Source organism: Caretta caretta, chromosome 9 (assembly GCF_965140235.1).
Source record: "Caretta caretta isolate rCarCar2 chromosome 9, rCarCar1.hap1, whole genome shotgun sequence".
Taxonomy (NCBI): Eukaryota; Metazoa; Chordata; order Testudines; family Cheloniidae; genus Caretta; species Caretta caretta.
Genome location: NC_134214.1, coordinates 15,799,303 through 15,821,721, shown reverse-complemented (window position 1 = coordinate 15,821,721; position 22,419 = coordinate 15,799,303). Strand labels below are relative to the sequence as shown.

Below are 22,419 nucleotides of genomic sequence, written 5' to 3'. Positions count from 1 at the left end.
CTACATATTGGATAAGATTCTAGGCAAGAGCTTTCTCTTCCCTTGTGTCACAATTAAGTGGGGACCACTGAAAATTTTAAGTTTGCTCTTTTTACAATTCATGTTGTCTGTAGAAGTGCTATCAAGGGATTTAAAGTACTTGGCTCTCGCTGTATCGTAATGTCAAGAGTAATAGAACCTCTTATGAATGTTAAATATGCAAAGGAAGCAGGTTCCAAGAACTACCTTACAGATTGAGCATTGTGTTATTACAAATCAACAGACTGAACCATAAGCTACTCATACTGTCATTCAGAAATTTCAGATCTGGGATGAAGGGTCTGGCTGAAGATATTAATGCTTGAAAAGCCCTGAAGAAAAAGAGTAAAGACATCACCATGTTTATTTTGCTGAATACTAATTCTGGAATGTTTGTTAGAAAGCAATGAATTTATCCATGACATGATCTGAAAGCCATTAACAGTCCTCTCATCTAGTTTCCCTTGCCACAGGATATACCTTTCTAAGCAAGTGGGGTTAATGGGCAGGGTACCACCCTACTGAAGCGTGAATAGATTTTTCTTAGTCTACATTTAGAAGAAAATTAATGTAAAACATGTCTGTCTTGCAGGAAGCCCGTTGAGGAAAGTTCTCCATGAATGTACGTCACAATGATGATGACCGACCAAATTCCGCTGGAGCTGCCACCATTGCTGAATGGGGAGGTAGCCATGATGCCTCACATAGTGAATGGAGACGGATCACAGCAGGTCAGTAAGCTTTGTGGGATGAGTCGGAATTTAAGAGCTATTGCATGGTCTGAATGTGACCCATTTACAGGCCAAATGCACCATGACTTTGGTGCATGGGTTTGGTTCCCATTAACTTCACGGAGAACTGTTCCATGTATTTGAGGGCAGAATTTGGCCCAAATACTGGAATGCTTACACTGAGGCCTGGATATTGTATTGCATCACTGCTTTTGCAATGATCAGTTCCATCTGGTGTTTAAATATATTCACTGGAATTCAAAATAATGGGACAAAATTGGTAAACTTTGGTGCCTGACATTAGGCATCTAGTTCCATATTCATATTAATTTTGGGCACTTACGTTTGAACAATTTGGCCATAAAAACTTAATAGGGATGGACCTGAACTGAAACCTGTGTATAAACAACTGTAAAATTTGGGAGTATTTGAAATCCAACCCAGATCTCTATCTGGATTATGCAAATTGTACATTACTGTCCCTCCTATTTTCTGCCTGTGGCACATGATAGTTCAGCATCCAGAGGGCTGTTCTACCTTGGTCTAAATTCAGTTGTTGGGGTTAGTATGCAGGTGATGGTTGTAGGCAGTGATATGGTCAGACTTGATGATCTGGTGGTCCCTGCTAGCCTTAGGTTCCATGTGCATGAGTATGCACTATACAGTGTGCATGAGATGTATCATTTCACTATGGCATATAGAAGACGCTGCTTAATACTTAACTGTACTTGCCCTCACATTTAGGGTGAGATTTTAGCTTCCCCTTTTTCTGGTCCTACCTCAGTGAGTGGCCCTTAGCTTCTACTCATAGTGGAGTGCAACCAATCTGCGTACTCTGCTGGGAACCTTGCAAGAACTTGCAGGCTTCTAACGGCTTCATTCCTGTACGGTAGTTAAACTGCTGCATCTGGACTTGTTAAGGGGACTTCTTTAGAAGCTGAATGAATAAGGAGCTACAAATATTTGTGATACAGTCCTTCAGATTGGCTTACTGTTTTGAATTGCTTCTGCATTTTGTTTACAAAAACAGATAAAGGTCAACCAGACTGAGAATACAGGATCCTCTTTTGAGTCAAGTGCAGCTTTATTTGATAGATCAGGAACATAGACTAACCTTTTTCTAGTCCCACCACCCCACCGCGGGGCTGAAGCCCCAAGCACTGGCAAGCACACCCCAGCTCTTGAAGTCTGAAGATTGTTGTATGCAGCTCGGAGGGTCAGTAAGTTTGGCCACTCCTGCTATATGTAAAAGAGCCTTCACTGGGAGACTTAAATCAGCTTCTCTGTGTTTGTATGTATTAGGGTGACCAGATGTCCCGATTTTATAGGGACAGTCCTGATTTTTGGGTCTTTTTCTCACATAGGCACCTATTACCCCCCACCTCCGGCCCCAATTTTTGACGCTTGCTATCTGGTCAGCCTAGTATGTATGCATGTTATTTTAAAGTTATCATGTGTATTCAGCCTTTTAGCAGCTTCTCATATGACAGATGGTATATATTCCTTGGAGGCCTTTTCCTTCTCTATACCTAAAAGTAGATGACTTTTTACAAAGCAGCTCAGTTTGCTGATGTCTCCTTAGCTGCAGAATACAGGAAAACTCAGATGTAATGAGTGACATCAAAAAGGAGTTACTCACAGCAGAACTAACAATGATATCTATGGAAGAAGAAAATGAGTTTTCTATGGGTATGTCTACACTGCAGCTGGGAAGGTGTTTCCCAGCATGAGTAGACAGACACAACCCAGCTGGGCTCGAGCTAGCGTGCTAAAGGTAGCAGTGTGGCCTGCCACGGGTGGCACCTTGGGCTTGCTGCCCGAATAGGTACCTAGGGGATCGGATGGGATTGTACATAGGTGGCTAGCCTGAGCTGCCGACCGTGCTGCCACAGTTATGTTTAGCACATGTCTGTCTACCCGTGCTATGAAGCATTTTCCCAACTGTAGTGTAGACATACCCAAAGAAAATACACTGTCTTCCAGCACAATCTTTTCTGTGGGAAAAAGATGATATGCATTTTTTTTTTCCAAGAGGGGAGCCACAAAGCTTTGTAAACATGACCTGTCTAAGCTGCCTTTGTTGGGAGGCATTTTAGGATTTAATCAGTCCAAGGAAGATCTAAAGGAAGATTTAAAATCAATAGGTTTAAACACAGGGAATTCAAACTGTTCCAATGCACTTTAAAAAAGAAATGAGATCCAGGATTGCTGACAATGGCAGACAGAGTTACAGAAGTAACCCATGGATGATGTGTGTTCTTTGGAAAGCCCGTCTGTGGAGCTCAGAACATACTTTTTTTCTAAACTTCGCAAGTTTAATTTTATCATCTTAGTGAATGGTGCCTTTAAGCAAAGGATGCTGATTACTGAACTCTGCCCAGCCATCCTCTTGCACAATTACCTTTTTCTTTTTGTTTTCAACAATGGCAATATATTGCTTTCAAATATCATGAGGCTTAGAATTGCCTGCCCAGTGAAGTACTTGTGTTACGAAGGGATACTGGATTTTTCCTTACTTCTAAACTGGTCATTTTGAGTTGTCTTCTTTAAGATAAGGGTATTGTGGTAAATAACAGGCTCTGGAGATCTCAGTTTTCTTCTGGACTCTGCCACAGGCTTCCTGTGTGACGTCACTTACCCTCAGTGTCATCTCTTGTATAGAAAGGTGGATAATACTACAGAGAATTATTCTGAGGCTTCAAGTATATGAGAGCCTCAAATGAGGAAGCTTTATTGTTATCATGTATTATCTGACTTTGTCCCTTCTTGAAATGATTTTTCCTTTTTGTTCCCCTCGTCTTTTGTAAACTGAAGAAAGAGTAGGGCAACAACTTTCCTTATCAGAGTAAACCACAGAGAGAGAATAGCCTAAATTATTTAGCTGTCCCACAGAAGTGGAATGGGACTGCAAACTGAGGCTCAAGAACTAACACTGTGTATAAGAATTTATCTCTATTGTAAGTTATTCATTATTCATCATATAAATAACTTTGGAACATGAAGAGTGAAGTGGTATCTATTGTTGATAGGGTCACATTTTGAGGATCGAGGCCCAAATGGCCCCTGCAAAATGTCTGCATGCAAATACCTGTCTTCATACCTGCAGCTAGGCATTTGTTTGTATGTACAAAACACGTAACTGCATACACGTGTGATAGTTGTGTGTACAGATATGTATTTTGCCCAGAGATGGTTGGTTTCAGGGCAAATTGTGGATTTTTATGGATTCCAAGTGTGTGTATGTACGTGCATGCATGCACTAAAATCCATAGTTGTGCATTTAAGCAGAAAATTGCATATACAAAATAAGCAACAGCACTCGCTGTTGATCACTTAGGTGTGTTTTGTACGCATACCTGTTTTGTACACATACCTGATTGTTCACTTGTGTAAATTAGGGCTTTTTATGCCCAAATTTAGGCCTTGATCCTGCCACCTGATCCGCGTGGGATATTTTCATGCTGACATAGAGTGTCTGCAAGTCTCATATGGGCATAGTTTTTGTGGATCAGATTGCAGGAATGGGGACATAGGCAAAATGAATTTGGCCAGTTTTGAAATTTCACTGTGTGAGATTATATATGCAAAACTTAGCAAGAATTAGCAAACTGTATGTAATTTAGTAACATTAATCATCATTTTAAAAGAGCATAGTCATCTTTGTGAAAACTAAAATCACTCTCTTTAATGTAAAAATACATGTATTGCCAAAGCATATATTGCTAAGATAGCAAGTGTCCTACAACAGAATGCCAGGGAATGGTAGACTTAAATACTGTGTGACTATATTAATTTCTCAAATTAAATAGATAGTTACCAAAAGGTAAATGGTGCTTTTTAAAAAATGTTAGTGTTGTGATGATGACACTATAGTGAAGATTATTACAACTCAGTCATCATAAACTTCAGTTTTTAAAGCCTGAACTCCATAGCCGTGAGACTGAACTTGTCACAAAGTGAGAATGGATTAATAACATTTTGGAAAGCTTGGTTTAACTGTCTTAGGTCTTGTCTACACTATCAGCTGGATCGATGGGCAGTGATCGATCCAGCAGGGGTTGATTTATCATGTCTAGTATAGATGCAATAAATCGACCGCCGATTGCTCTAGCTTCGACTCCGATACTACACCTCAACAAGAAGCGTAAGGGGAATAGACAACACACCTCAGTGAAGACACTGCGGTAAGTAGATCTAAGTACGTCGACTTCAGCTACATTATGCACATAGCTGAAGTTGTGTAACTTAGATTGATCTCGTCCTGTAGTGTGGACCAGCCCTTAGTTTTAAATATTTATTTCTGTTACACTAATTATTTCATGTGGCCAAATCTGCTGTTCCTACTCTCCCAAGTCCTCTTAGAATAATTCGAAATACTCACAATAGTAAAGGGAGCTGGAGCTGGTCTGGGATCCAAAGTTTGTGATTACACACTATGACAGAGAGTGTTAAAGAGTTCAGACATGTTGATTCTGCCCAGTAGCTAGTATCAGACTGTAACAGCATTTAGTGACCTTCTCAGAAGTGAGAGGAATAGCACAGGTTTCTTTGTAAAGGAGCAGTCCACTACAACTGTAATCCGTACTACATCCCCCCCCCCCCAAAAAAAAAAAAAGTACATAAAATGCTGCATTGAAAATGTTATGGTACATAAGAACGGCCATACTGGGTCAGACCAAAGGTCCGTCAAGCCCAGTACCCTGTCCTCTGACAGTGGCGAATGGCAGGTGCCCCAAAGGGAATGAATAGACAGGTTATCATCAAGTGACCCATACCCTGTCACTCAATCCCAGCTTCTGGCAAACAGAGGCTAGGGACGCCATTCCTGCCCATCCTGGCTAATAGCTATTGATGGACCTATCTAGTTCCCTTTTGAAACCCGTATAGTATTGGCCTTCACAACACCAGGAGTTCGAGGTTGGCAGTGTGTTGCGTGAAAAAACACTTTCTTGTGTTTGTTTTAAACCTGCTACCTATTAATTTCATTTGGTGGCCCCTTGTTCTTGTATTATGAGAAGGAGTAAATAACACTTCCTTATTTCCTTTCTCTGTACCACTCATGCTTTTGTGTATGTTCTTATGGTAGTGACTCAAGCCGATGGAAATTAACAGTTGAAGCTAACAGACGTATTGGAGCATAAGCTTTCGTGGGTGGCATAGGAAGCAGTTAGGATAACAGTGAATAGCATATTATTGTGCAAAAGTTCAGTTAATAAATATTTTTCCGTTAACAAGGTGGTGTAAGGTATGGTGCAAGTCAGTCCTCATATCCTTCCAGTCTAGTGTTTAATGCAAATACTGTGCATGTTCTGCTTCAGTTCTTTTAATCACTTCTGTAGTTTAAGGAGTGCACTTTTTTGGAAAGCAGACTGTTGTATAAGTGATCAACTTATGGATGCAGCCAGGCCCAGAGCAAAGGAGCAGCTGGTTCCAAATTGATTTTTCAGTCACTGCCTCCTCTCTGGGTGAAAAATAGGGGGCATGGTCTCGTAAGTTAAGGGTGCGTTTGCAGGCTGATGAGCTGTAGTATACAATACACCTTTATTTCCTTATGCTGTTTTCAGTTTCTTTTATTTTAAGGCACTATGCTTTGACTACTATGTCTTTGCTTAGATTTTAATTTTAGGTTTCAGAAACAATGAGCTCTCTTAAAAATCACTTATGCATAACCTTGGGAAGAGAACTGGAGTCACAAAGCTGCTCCAGGATGCAGAATATTGTTTTGGAGGACTTGGGAAATAAATCTTCAAGTAAGTTCTCTTACCACCAAGACATATTTAGTGTATATAAACAAAAGAAGTCACAATGTGCCTGGCCGCTATTTGTCCCAGATGGATTTCTTGAACTTGGCTCGTTATATAGCACTGATGTCATGGTGCATAAGTAAGCCCTGAATTAGAGGCTTGCATAGAATCCATTTGATTCCTGTGCGATTGGAGTGGTGGTAGTGGGAGTGGGGATGCTGGTGGAAAATATGTTTCACGTCTTTCTTTTCACTGTCTGCAGAGAACAGTGTCAATTAAAGGATTTGGAAGTAGTGCCAAATGGAACAGTCTTCTGTCCACCTGTGTGTGAGGGGAGGAGGAGTGTTGGGTTTGTACAGTATGTGCATCCATCTTAAATCTGTCACTTCCTGACGAGGGGCTCAGCCTTTGAAAATTGAAATACATTTTTAAAAAGTGCTGTCTGTAACATCTTGACCGTAACTGTAGCATTGCTAATGTCATGCTGTACTGGGAGACCACAAGCTGTTGGGTTCTTGTTCACCGTGGGATGGGGACTCAGAAAATCCATCTGTTTTGGTGAGTGGTGCTGTAAATCACATAAGTGAAATTCCCTATCCCCAACACAGACAAGACTAAACAGGCTCTGTGTAGTGATTAGTACATGAGGACATTGCGGAGGGACTGAATCCTGCCTCTAGCAGTAGACAGGGTGTAGAGCAGCCCAGCAGTTCATGGTGGCTGTTAACGCCACTGCCTGGACTCTCAAAGGGGCCACAGCCCACGGGTGTTTGTGCCACATTCCTGACATAATCAACCCCTCCCTCCTCCCCCACACTCTTCCTGTGTGTAGCTGACAAAGAGCCCGACTCTGCCTTGAGCTGAGTACCCCCCAAACTTCAAGCCTCAGGCAGGCATAGACTTTATCCCCCATGCGCAACCCCGTTGGCATGGCTGGAGAAGTCAAACTACGCCTGTGTATTTGTATGCTTCTTTCTCCATCTGCAGCACAGGAATAATAGGAACTATGAGCTTGATTTTTAAGGGTATTTAGGCACCAAGATGGACTTTCAGCTGTGCCTGTCTGCATCTTTAGGTGCCTACATACCTTTAAAAAGCTTGTCCTAAGTACCTGATAGGAATATTATGAGTTGCAGCTTAGTTAGGTATTACTTGCAAAGTGCTGTGAGATCCCTGGATGAAAGGTGTCATATGAATGCAACATAGAATTTCATTAACTCTAAAGGTGAGAAACTTACATCAAGATGGGAAAGAGTTAGATCTATTAGACACTTAGGTCACCATTGTGACCATTTTAGGATTGCTGACTGCAACATAAAGGGTTCCTCCCAGGTAATGTTATAATAATAATAATAATAATAATTAATAAACTATTTTAACACCCAAATCACCTATGGCAACTGTATAAGAGACCCAGAAAGAAATAATGTAATGATCTTGTACTTGGGAGATGAAATGGAAAAAGCAGTTCTACCCCCTTCCTCTCCCCCCGCTCCTCTCCCCCCCACCCCCCCGAATTACTTATGATGTTGAATTTAGACATTAAGGGGGAGATTTTTAAAAGCAGCCATGATAGGTGCCTAATTTCCATGTGTGCTTTTGAAGAGTTCCTGCTACCTTTATAATTGATCAGTAAACCTGCTGCTATTGGTTATGGTGGAGATGGTGATAACTGTTTTAGTAAAAAACAAAACAAAACAAAACTGATGTTTAGATATCAATGGATTTGGGAAACTGTAAAAGACAAACTGAATTCTTCTACAGGGAATTTATGGCTTTCTTTTCTGACAAGAGTGGCTTCATGCAGGCAAATGTTGTCAAATATGAGACACAAAATGCAGGAGAAAAGAGGTGGAAGATGTGGAAGCTGCCCTCATGTGTCTGCCAAAGTTCCATGCCAGCTGATAAGGCAGTTTATAGATCATTAGTGTTTTGAAAAGATGACTGAGCGCACCTTTAAAAGAGAACAAATAGCCACCCCACCCCCAAAGCAGAAATAGAGAAAGAAAACTCAGAGGTGATGATAGAAGAATATTCAAAACCGTTAGTGGGTGCTTTGACTGTCCTAAAAAGTTTCAGCTTCAAAGCCACTCCCAAAGGCTGCTCTTCCATTTCATAATGCATTTTTAAACTCTTCAAATGTCAGCCATTTTAGCAATGCCTTGGAGCTGGACCTTGTTGAATTTAATTTACAAGGTATCATAAATGGGCGTGTGGGGAGGATAAAAAAGAGAACCTGTTGGAGCCCACAGTGATCCACAAGCACCTGGAGAACCATTGAGAAATACCCCCTGCGATTAATGTACTCGATGGCTAGGTAGTCTGATGCCAGAATTGGAATACGTGTGCCATCTATCACCCCTCCGCAGTTAGGGAAGCCCATTTGTGCAAAGCCATCCACAATGTCACGCACGTTACCCAGAGTCATGGCCTTTCGGAACAGGATAGGATTAATGGCCCAGCACAGTTCCATCAACACAAGTCCAACGGTTGACTTTCCCACTCCGAACTGGTTAGTGACCGATCGGTAGCAGTCCTGGCTGCATGCATCACTGACCTCCGCATCATCCTCTGCCTCTGGGTCCCCCTCCACATCCTCATCCAAGATTTCCCCCCTCCTGGCTCGGTCTACTCTCGACTGGCATGCGAGCCACTGAAGTATCCACAGTGGTCTTTGCAGTGGAGGTGGGGTCGCTGCCGAGGAATGTGTCCAGCTCTTTGTAGAACTCGCAGCTCGTGGGCTCAGCACCGGAGCAGTGGTTTGCCTGCCACGACTTGTGGTAGGCGTTTCACAGCTCCTTCACTTTGACCCTGCACTGCAATGTGTCCCGGTCATGACCCCTTTCTGTCCTGCATCGTGAAATCTGTCTGTAGGCATCATAATTCCTATGGCTGGAGCGCAGCAGGGACTGGACAGCCTCCTCTCCCCAAATGCTGACGAGGTCCAGCAGCTTGACGTTGCTCCAAGTGGGGGCTCACCTGGTGCGTGGAGCAGGCCTGGTCACCTGGAAAGATATGCTGAGACCACTGCACGCGTCACTGAGCAGACAGGAAGGGGCCTTTCAAAATTCCCAAGGAATTTAAGGGGTGGGGCTGCCGGGTGGTCACCTGAGAGCCGGGCAGTAGAGTTCAAACCAATGACCAGAGAAGCGAGAACAGGCATTGTGGGATACCTCCCGAAGGCCAGTTGCAGCGGCTATAATCAACCAGGGTGTCTACACTGGCACCATGGCGCTGTAGCTCTGACGCAGAAAGCTCTATGCCTCTCGTTGGGGGGGGACAGGGGGGGATTACAGTGCTACAACTGTGCAGTTCCTGCCTACTAAGTGGCTTGAGAGTTACAGAGCAGAAAGCTGCTTTACTGTGCACAAACTTGCCAGTGTAGACAAGGCCTAAAATGAAAGAGGTTGGATTCACACCTTTGTGGATGATTCAGTCGTAGGAAATTCTTTCCAGTCATGTTAAACTTTAATAGAAATCACTGTAAATTTCAAAAAACTTATAATGTTGAATGACTATTCCTGTACTTCTGGCTCTTGTTTTCTTTTGGTGTAGATCTTTGGTAATGTTAATTTATTTTTCATCAGATGTCTTTCAAACTGTTATAAAGTGTATATTTATTTTGTTTGTATAGATCATCATACAAATAGCTACCTCAGCAGTACATCTTTGAATCCATTATAATGATTTTAATCTCCTGGTATTGATCTTTAATGGCCTTCTCTTTTAAACATCTCTCAATATCTACAAGAAAAAACTGACATCTCAGATTATCCCCATGTGTGTTGAAAGTAACTGTCCACACTTTGGAGGTTAGGGAAAGTAATATTTCAGTGAGTAAATGAGTCCTAGAAAAAAACAACTTGGTCTGAACAGAGATTCTGTGTTTCATATTCTGTATTTGAGAACTTTTAACACTGATGTCTGCTTTGCAGCAGAAAAGAAGGGTTTCTTCACATGATACAAAAGTGTCTCTGACTAACTGTACTACTGCTGTATGATGCAAGGCCTGTTGCTGTCTCATTAATGTCGGTTGTCAGGGAAGAGTCATCAGCTTTTCCCCTCATCCAAGGCAATGAGTCTGCAACAGCCTCCCTCCCATGTTCGGACAATAAGCTGTCTTCTTTTGATGACAGCTTGTTGGTGTCAAATGAACTAGCAAAACTGAGATGATGTTGAATTTTGCATTTAAGTGAGATTGATTGTTAGGATGTTGAAACTTGGCTAATACAGTGAGGTGACTTCTAGATTACAATCAGGCTACCACAGCAACTCAGAAACAATGTATATTGCAGGAAGTAAAAGCTTGAAATGTAGTATTTTAACAGGATGCTGAAAAGCTTCTCATCCAGTCATTAATCTCACTGAAGCATGGTGGCAATCAATAGGTTCTATTCACCTGCACATTCTGAATTGCCTAAGGCCTCCTGTACAATTGTGAATTTGTAAGTGTGTGACTGCTAAAGAAGCGTGTTCTGAATGTTTTCCTGTAATATGACCATAAGCAGCTGCCATAAACAGTAAAGGGAAATGTGAGGGTGTGGTATTTTCTTTCCTTTACTTCAGTAGCACAGTTTATTGGGTGACTGAGGACCTGCATATTAAGAAAAGGGTATTGCAGCTTTATTTAACTGTGTCATCAATTAGAGATGCTGTTGGGAACACAGCTTTAATGTTAAATGTTTGGTATTTTTAAATTTAAATTTAAAAGCAGTAATTTTCCAAATGCATTAATTGCCAAAAAAACAAAACTCACGTTATTAGAATGTGGACATTTTGACTGATGGATGATTGACATTTTAAAAGTGATTATCTCAAAGGCTCCTGCATCTTAAATAATAGTCACTAGTAAGTCTATGGACCAACATAACTCTGCTGAGTTAAAAGATTAATGGCAGAATGTAAGTGAATATGGTCAGGGATGGATTAGTGGCGGTTCCTGTGGAATATCAGGATTTGCAGTCCAAAGAGACCTAGACACAGGAGTTAGAGGCAGAGAGGTAAGGGAGGTGCACTGCACAGCTGATTGTGGTCAGGCGGCCACTGGCTGGAGTGGGCATGGTCTGTGTAGGCTGCCTCACTTGGGGAGAAGGATAAGGACGTGGAGGTAAGAGGGAGATTAATTAATTCAGGGTGTGTGTTTGAGGAGATGGGGGTCTGTCTAGGGCCCCCCCAGAAATTCAGTGGATCCATGTCCTGATTCACCTTAATCTACCCATCACCATGTTATATTGCCAGATAAATAGCTTATCCGGAAACAACTGTTTAAAAACCCTATACATAAAAGGAGTAACAAGGTCTTGATGATGGACCCTTTGCCTGCTGCCTTGCCTCACTCCTGTGTGTTGGCCCCTATTTTCTTGATCCAGTCCCATCCATTTGCTCTGCATGATTTCTTTGGCAATAAAGTAAGCACCCCCTCTTGTGAATTATTCACCTCTATTCAGAGGCAGAAAAGCAACAGTTTTTGAGTGTTGCTTTGCACAGGTTATGGGTGGAATGGCTTTTGTTTCTCTATTTTTATCTCCTCCAAACCATTTATTATGGCTTGTGTCTAGGTGGCCAGGTGCCCGGTTTTCGACCAGAAAGTCTGGTCAAAAGGGGACCTGATAGTGTTCGGTCAGATCTACTGACTGGACACCCAAATTCCAGTTGCTGTGAGTAGGGGAGGTGCCGGATGGCTGCAGCTCCCAGCCCCAGCTCCGCAGGCGAGTCCCTCCTGACCCGAGCAGAGGGGAAGAGCGGGGGAGTGCTGAAAAGCCGCGAGCGATGGAGAAGAAGGGGAAAGAGGGGCAAATGGGGGCCAGGCTTCAGGGAAGGGGTGGGATGGTGGGAGAAGGGACCAGGCCTCCGGGAGGAAGAGGTGGGGCAGGGGAGGTTCCGGCACTCTTGCTGGAGTGTCAGGTTTTTAAAATTACAATGTTGTCAACCCTATCTGTGCCTACTGGCTCAACTCTACTTTAATTAATGTTCTGTGAGGCAACTATTGTTGCAAACCTAAAATAATGGCTCACATATTGTCATTTCTTTAATTGACTTATAATTTATGTGTTAAAAATTTAACCATGACAGTGGGCTTCTGCAGGATTACTGTAATTTGAAGTCTCATATATTCAGTAATTATTTTATGGTATGCCTTTAACTTAGATTTCAAAAAGCATGACATAGTATCCTTTAATTAGCATCCATATTGCAGACAGGCCTAGACTAAAATGCTGGAACCAAACACCCCAGAACCTAAGGGCTGGTTCAGAATCTCAATTTCCATACTAGGCTGAGCCAAACTCTGGATCCAAGTAACCCTGAATTTTGAGTGATCAAAATCTGGATCCAGAAGTGAATTTTTCATATCAGATAATATCTCTAGCTCAATGATAATGAGAATTTCTCTTTATGTGACTACAATAACCGCAAACTCTGAGACTATTGGACATTATGTTTGAAATAAAGTATTGTGTATGTAACACGTTTAATATATAGTATGTGGTAAAACGTCAACTTATTCCAAATAAAACATTTCTTTAAAGATGAGACCCTGAAGGGTAAGTTGTCAAAACATGACCTGGTGTTTTAGCCATGTGAGTCTTACTGATATCAGCGGAGGTTGTGCACACCAAAACTCCACACAATGGTTGGTAAACAGACTCCAAATTGTATATTAGTTTAAAACCTCGCTGGTACTATGAATGATTGTATTGATTTAGGGTCTGATCTGCAGGGAACTTCCATTGAAGTCAATGAGTGTTCTGCTATCAGGGACAACCCTTATTTGAGGCTGACTAAAATAAACACAGACAGCCCCACATTGTGATCAGGATATTGCTGCTTACTAAGTCATGTAGTGTAAACATTCTTTTACAGCCTCACTATAAAAATAGCCTTTTTTCCACATTCGTGTCTGGAAATGAGTAAAACAGGCAAATGCAGCACATTCTGAAACAATTTTTCTGTACAGTTAGCAGAGAGGGGCAGTGAGTATTACGCCTTAGGATACTTCTCTAGTCCCTGTAGCATTCCCATTATCTGGTGGCTTGAGCAGTGGGAAACCAGGAGTGAGACCTAGCCTTTCATTCTAAAATGCTTATTATTTATTCTTAATAGTGTAAATTTTTTGCTCATGTACTTTACTGCACCCATTCCCATTTATGCCTGGATGCTTTTCAGTAAAAACAAATACAAAGGGCCAGAATCTCTTATCATGTTGGATGGGTCCCAGGCTGGATCCAGTGAGGCAGTTCTTACTCCTGTGGAAAAAGCATATGGCCCAAAATATGTCACTCAGACTGTCCTGCAATATCCACTCTCAGGTGCCAGTCCTGAAAAGACACATCTGCTGAATTCTAAGCAAGTTAGCAGCCCAATGACTTCAATGGGATTACTTGTGTGCAAGAAAACAATCGTTTGCTTAAGAATTTGCAGGCCTGGGGCCTAAAATTCCAGCTTTCATCTTTACATTCCAGCCCTTTTGGGTAATAATGTTATTTTCAGAATAAATTTAGTGATTTAGACAAACTTCAATTCCTGTACTAATTCCAGGACTCTGCTAGGACCCAAAGCTGTGGCTAATCAAGCCTGCTTTACTCTTTACATCTTGTCTAGTGCATAACTTTTTAGGTAAGAAAATGTTTGGAATGAATATACCCAATGAGATTTGAGCATTAGATTGAAATGAATATATTTATTTTGGCAGGTCATTTTGGTTCAAGTTAATCCAGGCGAAACCTTTACAATAAGGGCTGAGGATGGAACACTTCAGTGCATTCAAGGTAAGAGATTTTTTTTCTAAATAATAGCTTTCCGATAATGGAGCATCCCTAAATGTATATGTTCAGTGGGTTAGTCATGGGTTTTTCTTTATATCTACCTTTGTTTAATTTTTCAAAAAGTAAAATATAGTACACATGAGTCTACAGATTTATTTGGCTTTATTTTGTGAAAAGTTAAGGATTTATAACTCATACAGGAGTGTGAAATGCTGTGCCACAAAGCTGTGTACTGCTATGAGTGGGAGGCTGTGTATAGGATTACTGTGTATGTTGTAGGATTTATTGAAACACTGGTTTTAATTCAGTGCCTCAGTTTGAATCATGGAGTTTTACAAATTCTAATGGATGCTACTAGGTAAAAAGTGACTCCTCAGCATTTCACTTTTTAAAGTAATCTTTTGCAAAACCTAAGATCAATAGACATATCTACGTTAATTAATATAATAATAAAAATTCAAGTGGAAACATTTTTAACTAATGCATAATCCTTCAGAGTATTTGCAGCCCAGACATTGCTGTTTTATAGTAGTGCGTAAGAAGCAGAAAGTGAAAAGTACGTGGAAATTAACTATCAAAATAAAGTGAAATGTATTAGTCCAGTATGTGGTCCACATTGAGGAAAGTAAGATTACTAAAACTAAAATATTTTATCGTCTAAGATAATAATAAATTAATAAATCTAACCCAGGTAAGGAACTTCTGTGTTTTCTGAAATATTTTTTTTTAACCTGGCAATGTTGATTAAATGTTTGGAATGATTAATTTTTTCTTGACTTCTCCATGAGGGAGAAATATTTGAATGCAAAAGGCTTTCTACTTGGTTTTGCTGCTGGATAAGATCAACTATCTACATGTAGGCCAAATATTTATCAGTTTCCTCTTTTTTTGTAGTACTTTCCTTATTCTATGTTACTAGTGATATTTACAGGAAAGCAGGATCTTTGCTTAATAAGAGTGAATTTGCTTTTCTCTCTTATTTCTCACTTGAGGCCATAATTCGCAGTCAGTGACATCTTCATTTCCACAGCCGCCAGTTCTGATGTCAGAAATGGGATTATGAATCAGATGGGGAATAAGCAACAGGACTGGATGGGTGTCTGAGGGCTTGTCTACGCTGGCAATTAACAGCGCTGCAACTGTCTCGCTCTGGGGTGTGGAACCCCCCCCCCCCGAGCGCAGCAAGTTGCAGCGCTGTAAAGCGCCGGTGTAAATGGTGCCTCAGCGCTGGAGCTGTGCCCCTCGTGGAGGTGGTTTTTTTTTTTTTAGAGCTCCCAGCACTGCACCGCGACCACACAAGGCACCTTAAAGCACTGCCGCGGCAGCGGCTTAGCATTGCCGGTGTAGACTAGCCCTAAGAAACAATGATTTTGTTTACATGCAAGTGTTTCTAGTGATTGTTGGGGTTTCCCTGGGACCTCTTCCACTCAGTTCCCCAATAACTCAGTTCAGCTCCTGACTCGTCACTCACTTTTCTTTATTTGGCATACAGCAAAACTACGCTGAGTTGATCAGATTCAAGCATAGGGAGTGGGCATAAGGGGTATATATACCACATATCCAGAGTGACACAGCGAACCTCTTTCTTTATACATGTTTACACGTTATACTGCGTTACACTTTTGGGGATTGGCTTGGTCACTTTGTAGGAACCAATCTCTCATTGGCCGTGCATGACTTACTCTTTACCTCATCTTCCTTTCCAGACCTATCTTCTCCATTGTTATCTTGCTTATTGTAATTGGTTCCCTGGGTGTTCCCCCTTATCTTACCAACTTTCTGTTTCCAGCCTGCTGATTCATTTACCCACTAATCCTGTCTCCCAAAAAATGAGGCCTCACCCATGTCCAATTACTCATTTCTACCCAGGCCTACAGTGATAAAGAATCGAGGAGAAACACAGAAATTATACAGTATGCTATAGAAGCCAAATTGTTTCTAAACAATTTTGTCGTCGGCTCATTTAGAGGTGCATGAAGTAATTTATGCAGACACTGAAATTAATAGATCAAAACTTTCTTATGACTATTGTCATTTTTACAAAATTATTTCCCCTGTCTGGTAATATTTATTGCAGTTTTGGGAGGTCTCTAACTATTCTGAAAGCCTTGCTGTTATAAACAGCTTATGTGAAGTACTAAACAAGTTGAGGTTTCTAGCCAGCTTGACACTCCATCTAATATGACTAAGAAGAACATATATTTTCTCTAGGGCATAGGAATTGTCTAACAAAAGCACATTGATTTTTACCTCCAAGTTTAAAGAGAAATGGTTTAGAGCAGTGGTTCCCAAATTTGTTCTGACGCTTGTGCAGGGAAAGCCCCTGGCGGGCTGGGCCAGTTTGTTTACCTGCCACGTCCGCAGGTTCGACCGATCGCGGCTCCCAGTGGCCGCGGTTCGCAGCTACAGGCCAATGGGAGCTGCTGGAAGCGGCAGCCAGTATGTCCCTCGGCCCTCGCTGCTTCCAGCAGCTCCCATTGGCCTGGGAGCCGTGATCGGTCGAACCTGCGGACGTGGCAGGTAAACAAACCGGCCCAGCCCGCCAGGGGCTTTCCCTGCACAAGCGGTGGAACAAGTTTGGAAACCACTGGTTTAGATCATTTAAGGGACCTAGCATAACAATTATACTTCATAGCCATTTTCACCAATATTTGGTGTATACATATATGCATTTTAAAATGTTTTGATTTTTTCATGTTGTTTGTTAGCATTCTCAGTATGCTGATCATTCAGTAGAATCTCCAAAATAACATGGCAGTATATTGGCAGTTGTGTAGGCGTTAGTTAGTCCCATACTAGAGTGGTGATTTCAAATCTGCACAGAACACTTTTGACTGCATAAAAGACCAGGTGAGGTCATAATGGGTAGGAAAGACTATGTAAGAAACAGGACAATTTTCAAATAACTTTCCTAATGCCGGATCAAGATTTTCCTCTACATGTTCTACTCTTTTTGTGGAGAATGCTGGCATCTCTAAGTCAGTGGCTCCCTATCTTCTGTTGCTGATATCACTACATATGTACAGGTAATGGGGTCAGTCTCTATCTCCATGTGCCAAATGCAGACTACCCATTTTGGTGTCTAAGTCAGTTAAAGTGGATTGTTACAAAATCATGTAACCAACTCTATGGCTTTAGCATTTAGAAGAATGATCCTATAAAGAAATTATAGATTCTAAACAAGTTCCTGTCCTACACTCCAGCTTTTCTACACCATAGGTTTCTTTGAGAGTCATATGTAAATTTAAAGGTAAATGTCAGGTGGGATTTTCCTTGCAATGGACACTATAAAAGTGTTTTGTCAAGAAAATATTCATGCTTGATGTTGAAGAAGAGCACATTTGTGTTTAATAATGTACATGAGAGAAATTATTAGGCAGAGTTCACTCCTGTAAAACCATTACTGTGTGTGATGCTTCTGTGGTCTGGGAAATGTAGTGTTATCAATCATACATATGTGAGCCATGTTCATTAAATCAGCTGGAGGCTGGGTATTTTTGTTCGCTTAAAGTTAATGCTCATGGAAGTAAGGACCTAATGATTTGAGCTGGGCATTATGAAAGTTTCTCTAAACAGCTGGACTAGCACTGTTCAACCCTGATTTACAGTATGGATTCCAATACAATTAATTGTGCCAACTTGTAGGGATATTTTATTATATGAATGAATAGAGTGGAGTAGGACCACCAAACCTACTTTTGCTTGTGCCTTAAACTAGGTATTGATCCTCCAGATCTCTAAAGGCAAAGGGTCTGGGAGCTAACTGAATTTGCACAATTGAACTTAAAAAGTGGGTCTAGAGTCTCAACTCATGTAAATTAGAACAGATGCTTTAGTCAGTGGAGCTACACCAATGGAGGGTTTACTCCTAAATGCTTTGCTTTTCTGATTTGAGTAGGTCACAATCAATTGATTGCATCACTTTTTCCATAACTGAAAATCTATCATAAGAAATAAAATTAGGACAAATTGTGCCAGTTCCAGTTGTGATTGTGACGTTTTAAAATCCGTTTTAAAAATTATCATTAAAACCTGTTATTTGTTGATCTTGAAAGTAGAGTTGAACACTGTTCTGCCATTTCTGTTGATTTGTTTCCAGATGTGCTTATTTATCTCTCTTATATGGAAACACTTTTTAGATTAATTAGTTTAATAATACAAGTGAAAGCTACAGCTTGTTTGGTGTGAGTAATCTAAAACCACTTGTTAAGATTAACGGTCAGCATGCTGTGTGATAAGGGGAGGACCTACATGAGAATTAACAGGCTAATAAAGCTGAGTAATCCTTTTATTTGGGACACAGCACTTTATACTGGTTGGTACTTTGCATTTTTTCCATTTTTATCAGTATACTACTTAATATTTTTATTGTTCAAAATGTTATACAGACATCCCATTAAAATGAAGTCATTTGGAGCTTCTTAGTGTTTTCAGTAATTTGTTGCTATTGTATTTGTGCTAATAGGGTTTGGTTGCCACTTAACACTTATCAGCATTTTGTGTTAAAATACATTTAGAAAATCACTCCTATATTTATACAGTATGGTTTTGGAAATTGCAATTGGAAGTTTTGCCCTGCAAATGCTAAAGAAACACACACATTTATGTCAGGTTTCAGAGTAGCAGCCGTGTTAGTCTGTATTTGCAAAAAGAAAAGGAGTACTTGTGGCACCTTTAGAGACTAACCAATTTATTTGAGCATAAGCTTTCGTGAGCTACAGCTCACTTCATCGGATGCATTCAGTGGAAAATAGTTTTACTTTGTGTAATGACCCATCCACTCCCAGTCTTTATTCAAGCCTGAGTTAATTGTATCCAGTTTGCAAATTAATTCCAATTCAGCAGTCTCTCGTTGGAGTCTGTTTTTGAAGGTTTTTTTTGTTGAAGAATTGCAACTTTTAGGTCTGTAATCGAGTGACCAAAGAGATTGAAGTGTTCTCTGACTGGTGGCACCTTAGAGACTAACAAATTTATTTGAGCCTAAGCTTTGGTGAGCTACAGCTCACTTCATTGGATGCATTCAGTGGAAAATACAGGGGGGAGATTTATATAGAGAGAGAACATGAAACAATGGGTGTTACCATACACACTGTAATGAGAGTGATCAGGAAAGGTGAGCTATTACCAGCAGGAGAGCGGGGGGGAGGAAAAAACCTTTTGTAGTGTAGTGTACAGATACTGTTACATAAACCTTTTATGACAGAACCTTATACACTGCTCTTTATACTGCTTTTGAATCTAAACTATCAGCATTTCATAGACGTAGTGTTGGTATTACCATAGTGCATAGGAGCCTAACTTATGGACCACTGGGCGAGGCGCTGTACAAATGGGAGAGAAAAGGATGATCCCTGCCCCAAAGAGTTTACACTCTTAGTATAAAACAAGAGACAACAGCTGGGTACAGACAGACATAGTACATGGAAACAATGAGACAGTATGACCAGGATGATAGGTAGTGGTACATCAGCAGCCTGTCAAGTTTTGTGTAAGCATCACTTCAGAGGAGGGATTTGAGGGAGGATAATGAGGTAGCTTTGCAGATGTTTATGGGAGCACCTCTTGAGTGTGAGCGGCAGCAGCATGGGAGAAAGGACAAAGGTGCTTGTTTGAAAATTTAACAAGTGAGCAAAGGAAGCTGGCATAGTGGAATGATGGGAGGTAGGAGTCAACATTTCAGTAGCGAATGAGGGATACAAAGAGGGGTGACCTGGTCAAAGCCACAGGCTAGCAGAGTGATCTTTTCATCAGCATTCTGGGTGGATGTGAGCAGGGCAAAATTTGCATTTGTCACGACCAGAGAAAAGGATGTTGTCATAATTGGGATGCAAGATGATGAGAGCCTGGATGAGAAAATTAGCTGTGTGGATGGGTAGGAAAGGCTATATTTTAGAGATGTTATGCAGAAGGAATCTGGAAGATTTAGACATAGCCTGGATGTGAGATGGCTGAAGATGACACCCAGGTTACAGGCCTGAGTGACAGGCAGGATGGTGCTGTTGTCCACTTTGATCAAGAAAGGAGGTGGGGAGAGAGCTTGGGAGAGGAGATGAAGAGTTCTGTTTTAGCTCTGCTGATCTTGAGCTGACACTAGACATTCATGAGAAGATATCAAAGATTTTATTTTGGAGAGGAGAAAGGTCTGGGGCAGATGCTCCTGAATTTGCTGACAAGGATGCCCATTCTGATGATAGTTTTTGATGTAACATATACACATTTTCACCAAGAGGTCTACTGAGTCCGCTGCTTTATTTTTACAGTAAGGCACGGAATAATCAGATACCAGTGATTGCTGAACTTGGCTAGATTGGAACCAATGAGCTACACCTAAATCTGTATGGTCTGAGCCATCCTGTCTCCTGCTGTGTGATGTTTCTCTGCCCCAATGGCACAAAGTGGTGTCAGAACCAATTCAACAAGCCAATGACTGCTGTAGTGTTCGAGCTGTTTTTAAATGACAGTTTCTTCTTTTTCTGGCTCTTTACTTACAAATCCAGAAAAGTGTCTGTTTAAGGTTTTTGCTTTTTAAATGTGATTGGATCTGTGTTCAGTGTGGGAGACCCCATAGGCATATTTAAAGCTGGGGCATCTGTCTCTGCCTTTCTTTTTTTCTCTAAGCCTAACCTTGGAAAACCTTCCTTCTGTGACTAATCCTAACACACATAAGTAATCCAATTAGAAAGATTTTACAGGATTGGAACATTCATTATATTTTTGTTGAGAACCTTGTTCTTTACTTTTTGCTTTTCTTAGTCCTCAGTTTTGAAACTTGGTGGCAGTGTCGGACCTGTCTTCTTTTGACCTCACTTGGCTCTGTGACTGTGCTGTGGGCTAACTTGAAAATGAAAACAGTTGTTAATCAGTATTAAAAGATCTCATGCCCTTTCACTTCCATACTGTCACTCTCTTCATGAATTAAAAGGTCAATTTATGGCACTGCTGCAGCCTCAACTGTGTGATTGACATATTGACCCCTCTTTTGGAAGATCTTAACTCTTAAAAGTATAGTACTAGAGAGTAAAATCCAATGCCTTGATACAAGACCATGTGAAATGTCCCTGATTTTGGCTTTGACCATGTCATTACTATGATCAAGTCTTAAATTGTAGGAAGAATGTTTGTCTCTTAGCAGTATTGTTTTATTGATTAAAGCGTGAAACTGAGGCTTAAAACGGAATAATGGTTTATGGTATTTAAACTGCCTGATCCTCTTGTTAAAGTGCTGACCAGATGCATTCTAAAATTATTGATCACAGCTTCTGTTTATTTTTCCATCCTCAAAGAATATTGTGGGGGGATGGAGAGAGCCTATTTCATAGCAGAATTTGTCATTAAGATAATTATATAACTATAATTTAAATTTTGAGAAATGGCAAATCTTAGAGCATTGTCATTAAATGTCAGTGAACTTTTCTGAAACGAGACATTCTAAAACTTGTTTATTATGCTTTCGTGTCAGATTCACAAAATACTAGCCTACTCAGCTGAGAGAGCACCAAGAAACTTTTGTTTTATATTGTTTGATGTGCTTTTTTTGGTTTGTTTTAAATTACGAATGACAGGAAAACACAAAGTAGATTGAGGTTCTGAAGATGAATATGGTCCCAATCGTGAGGGCAGACGTTATTACCCATTACATTGGTGTGACTTTCCTGGAGCCACTTTATGGCCATTTTTCCATGCATTATAGTGAAGCTTCCAAACAAAGGAAACCTCAGTCAGTGTAAAAACTAGACTGGCATTCAGTTGCTCTCCTTCCATAGTTAAATACTTTATCCTAGACAGACTAAAGAAAGCAGTAGATTTAAGGCTACAAGAAGACCATAAGGACTCAGGCAGGAGAAACTGTGAGTAGACTACATAGTAACCATATATATCATCATAGGCTGGTCAATCGAATGGCAGTCACCACTATACATCATTGTCCTAGATTTCCAAAAAGCCTTTGACACAGTGGACAGAACAGTCTTATGGAAGTTGCTACGCCACTGTGCAATCCCCCAGAAATTTGTGAATATCATTCAGAGCCTCTATGAAAATATGACATGCCAATTCATAATACAGAACTGACTAAGCTATTCAGGTTAACTACTGATGTCAGGCAAGGATGTCTTATGTCACCCATATCCTTCCTACTGGTAATAGCTTGGGTAATGAGACCAC

The 22,419-nt window shown here is 40.8% G+C and overlaps 1 protein-coding gene across 1 annotated transcript in view; it reads left to right on the top strand.

The window, feature by feature from the left end:
• FNDC3B (fibronectin type III domain containing 3B) overlaps positions 1–22,419 on the top strand; it is a 366,117-nt gene that overhangs the window by 74,308 nt on the left and 269,390 nt on the right. Inside the window, exons 2-3 of the mRNA XM_048864394.2 lie at positions 611–749; positions 14,184–14,259. Of these exons, the coding sequence (XP_048720351.2) occupies positions 639–749; positions 14,184–14,259 (187 nt within the window). The 5' untranslated portion in view covers positions 611–638. The remainder of the gene's footprint in view (positions 1–610; positions 750–14,183; positions 14,260–22,419) is intronic.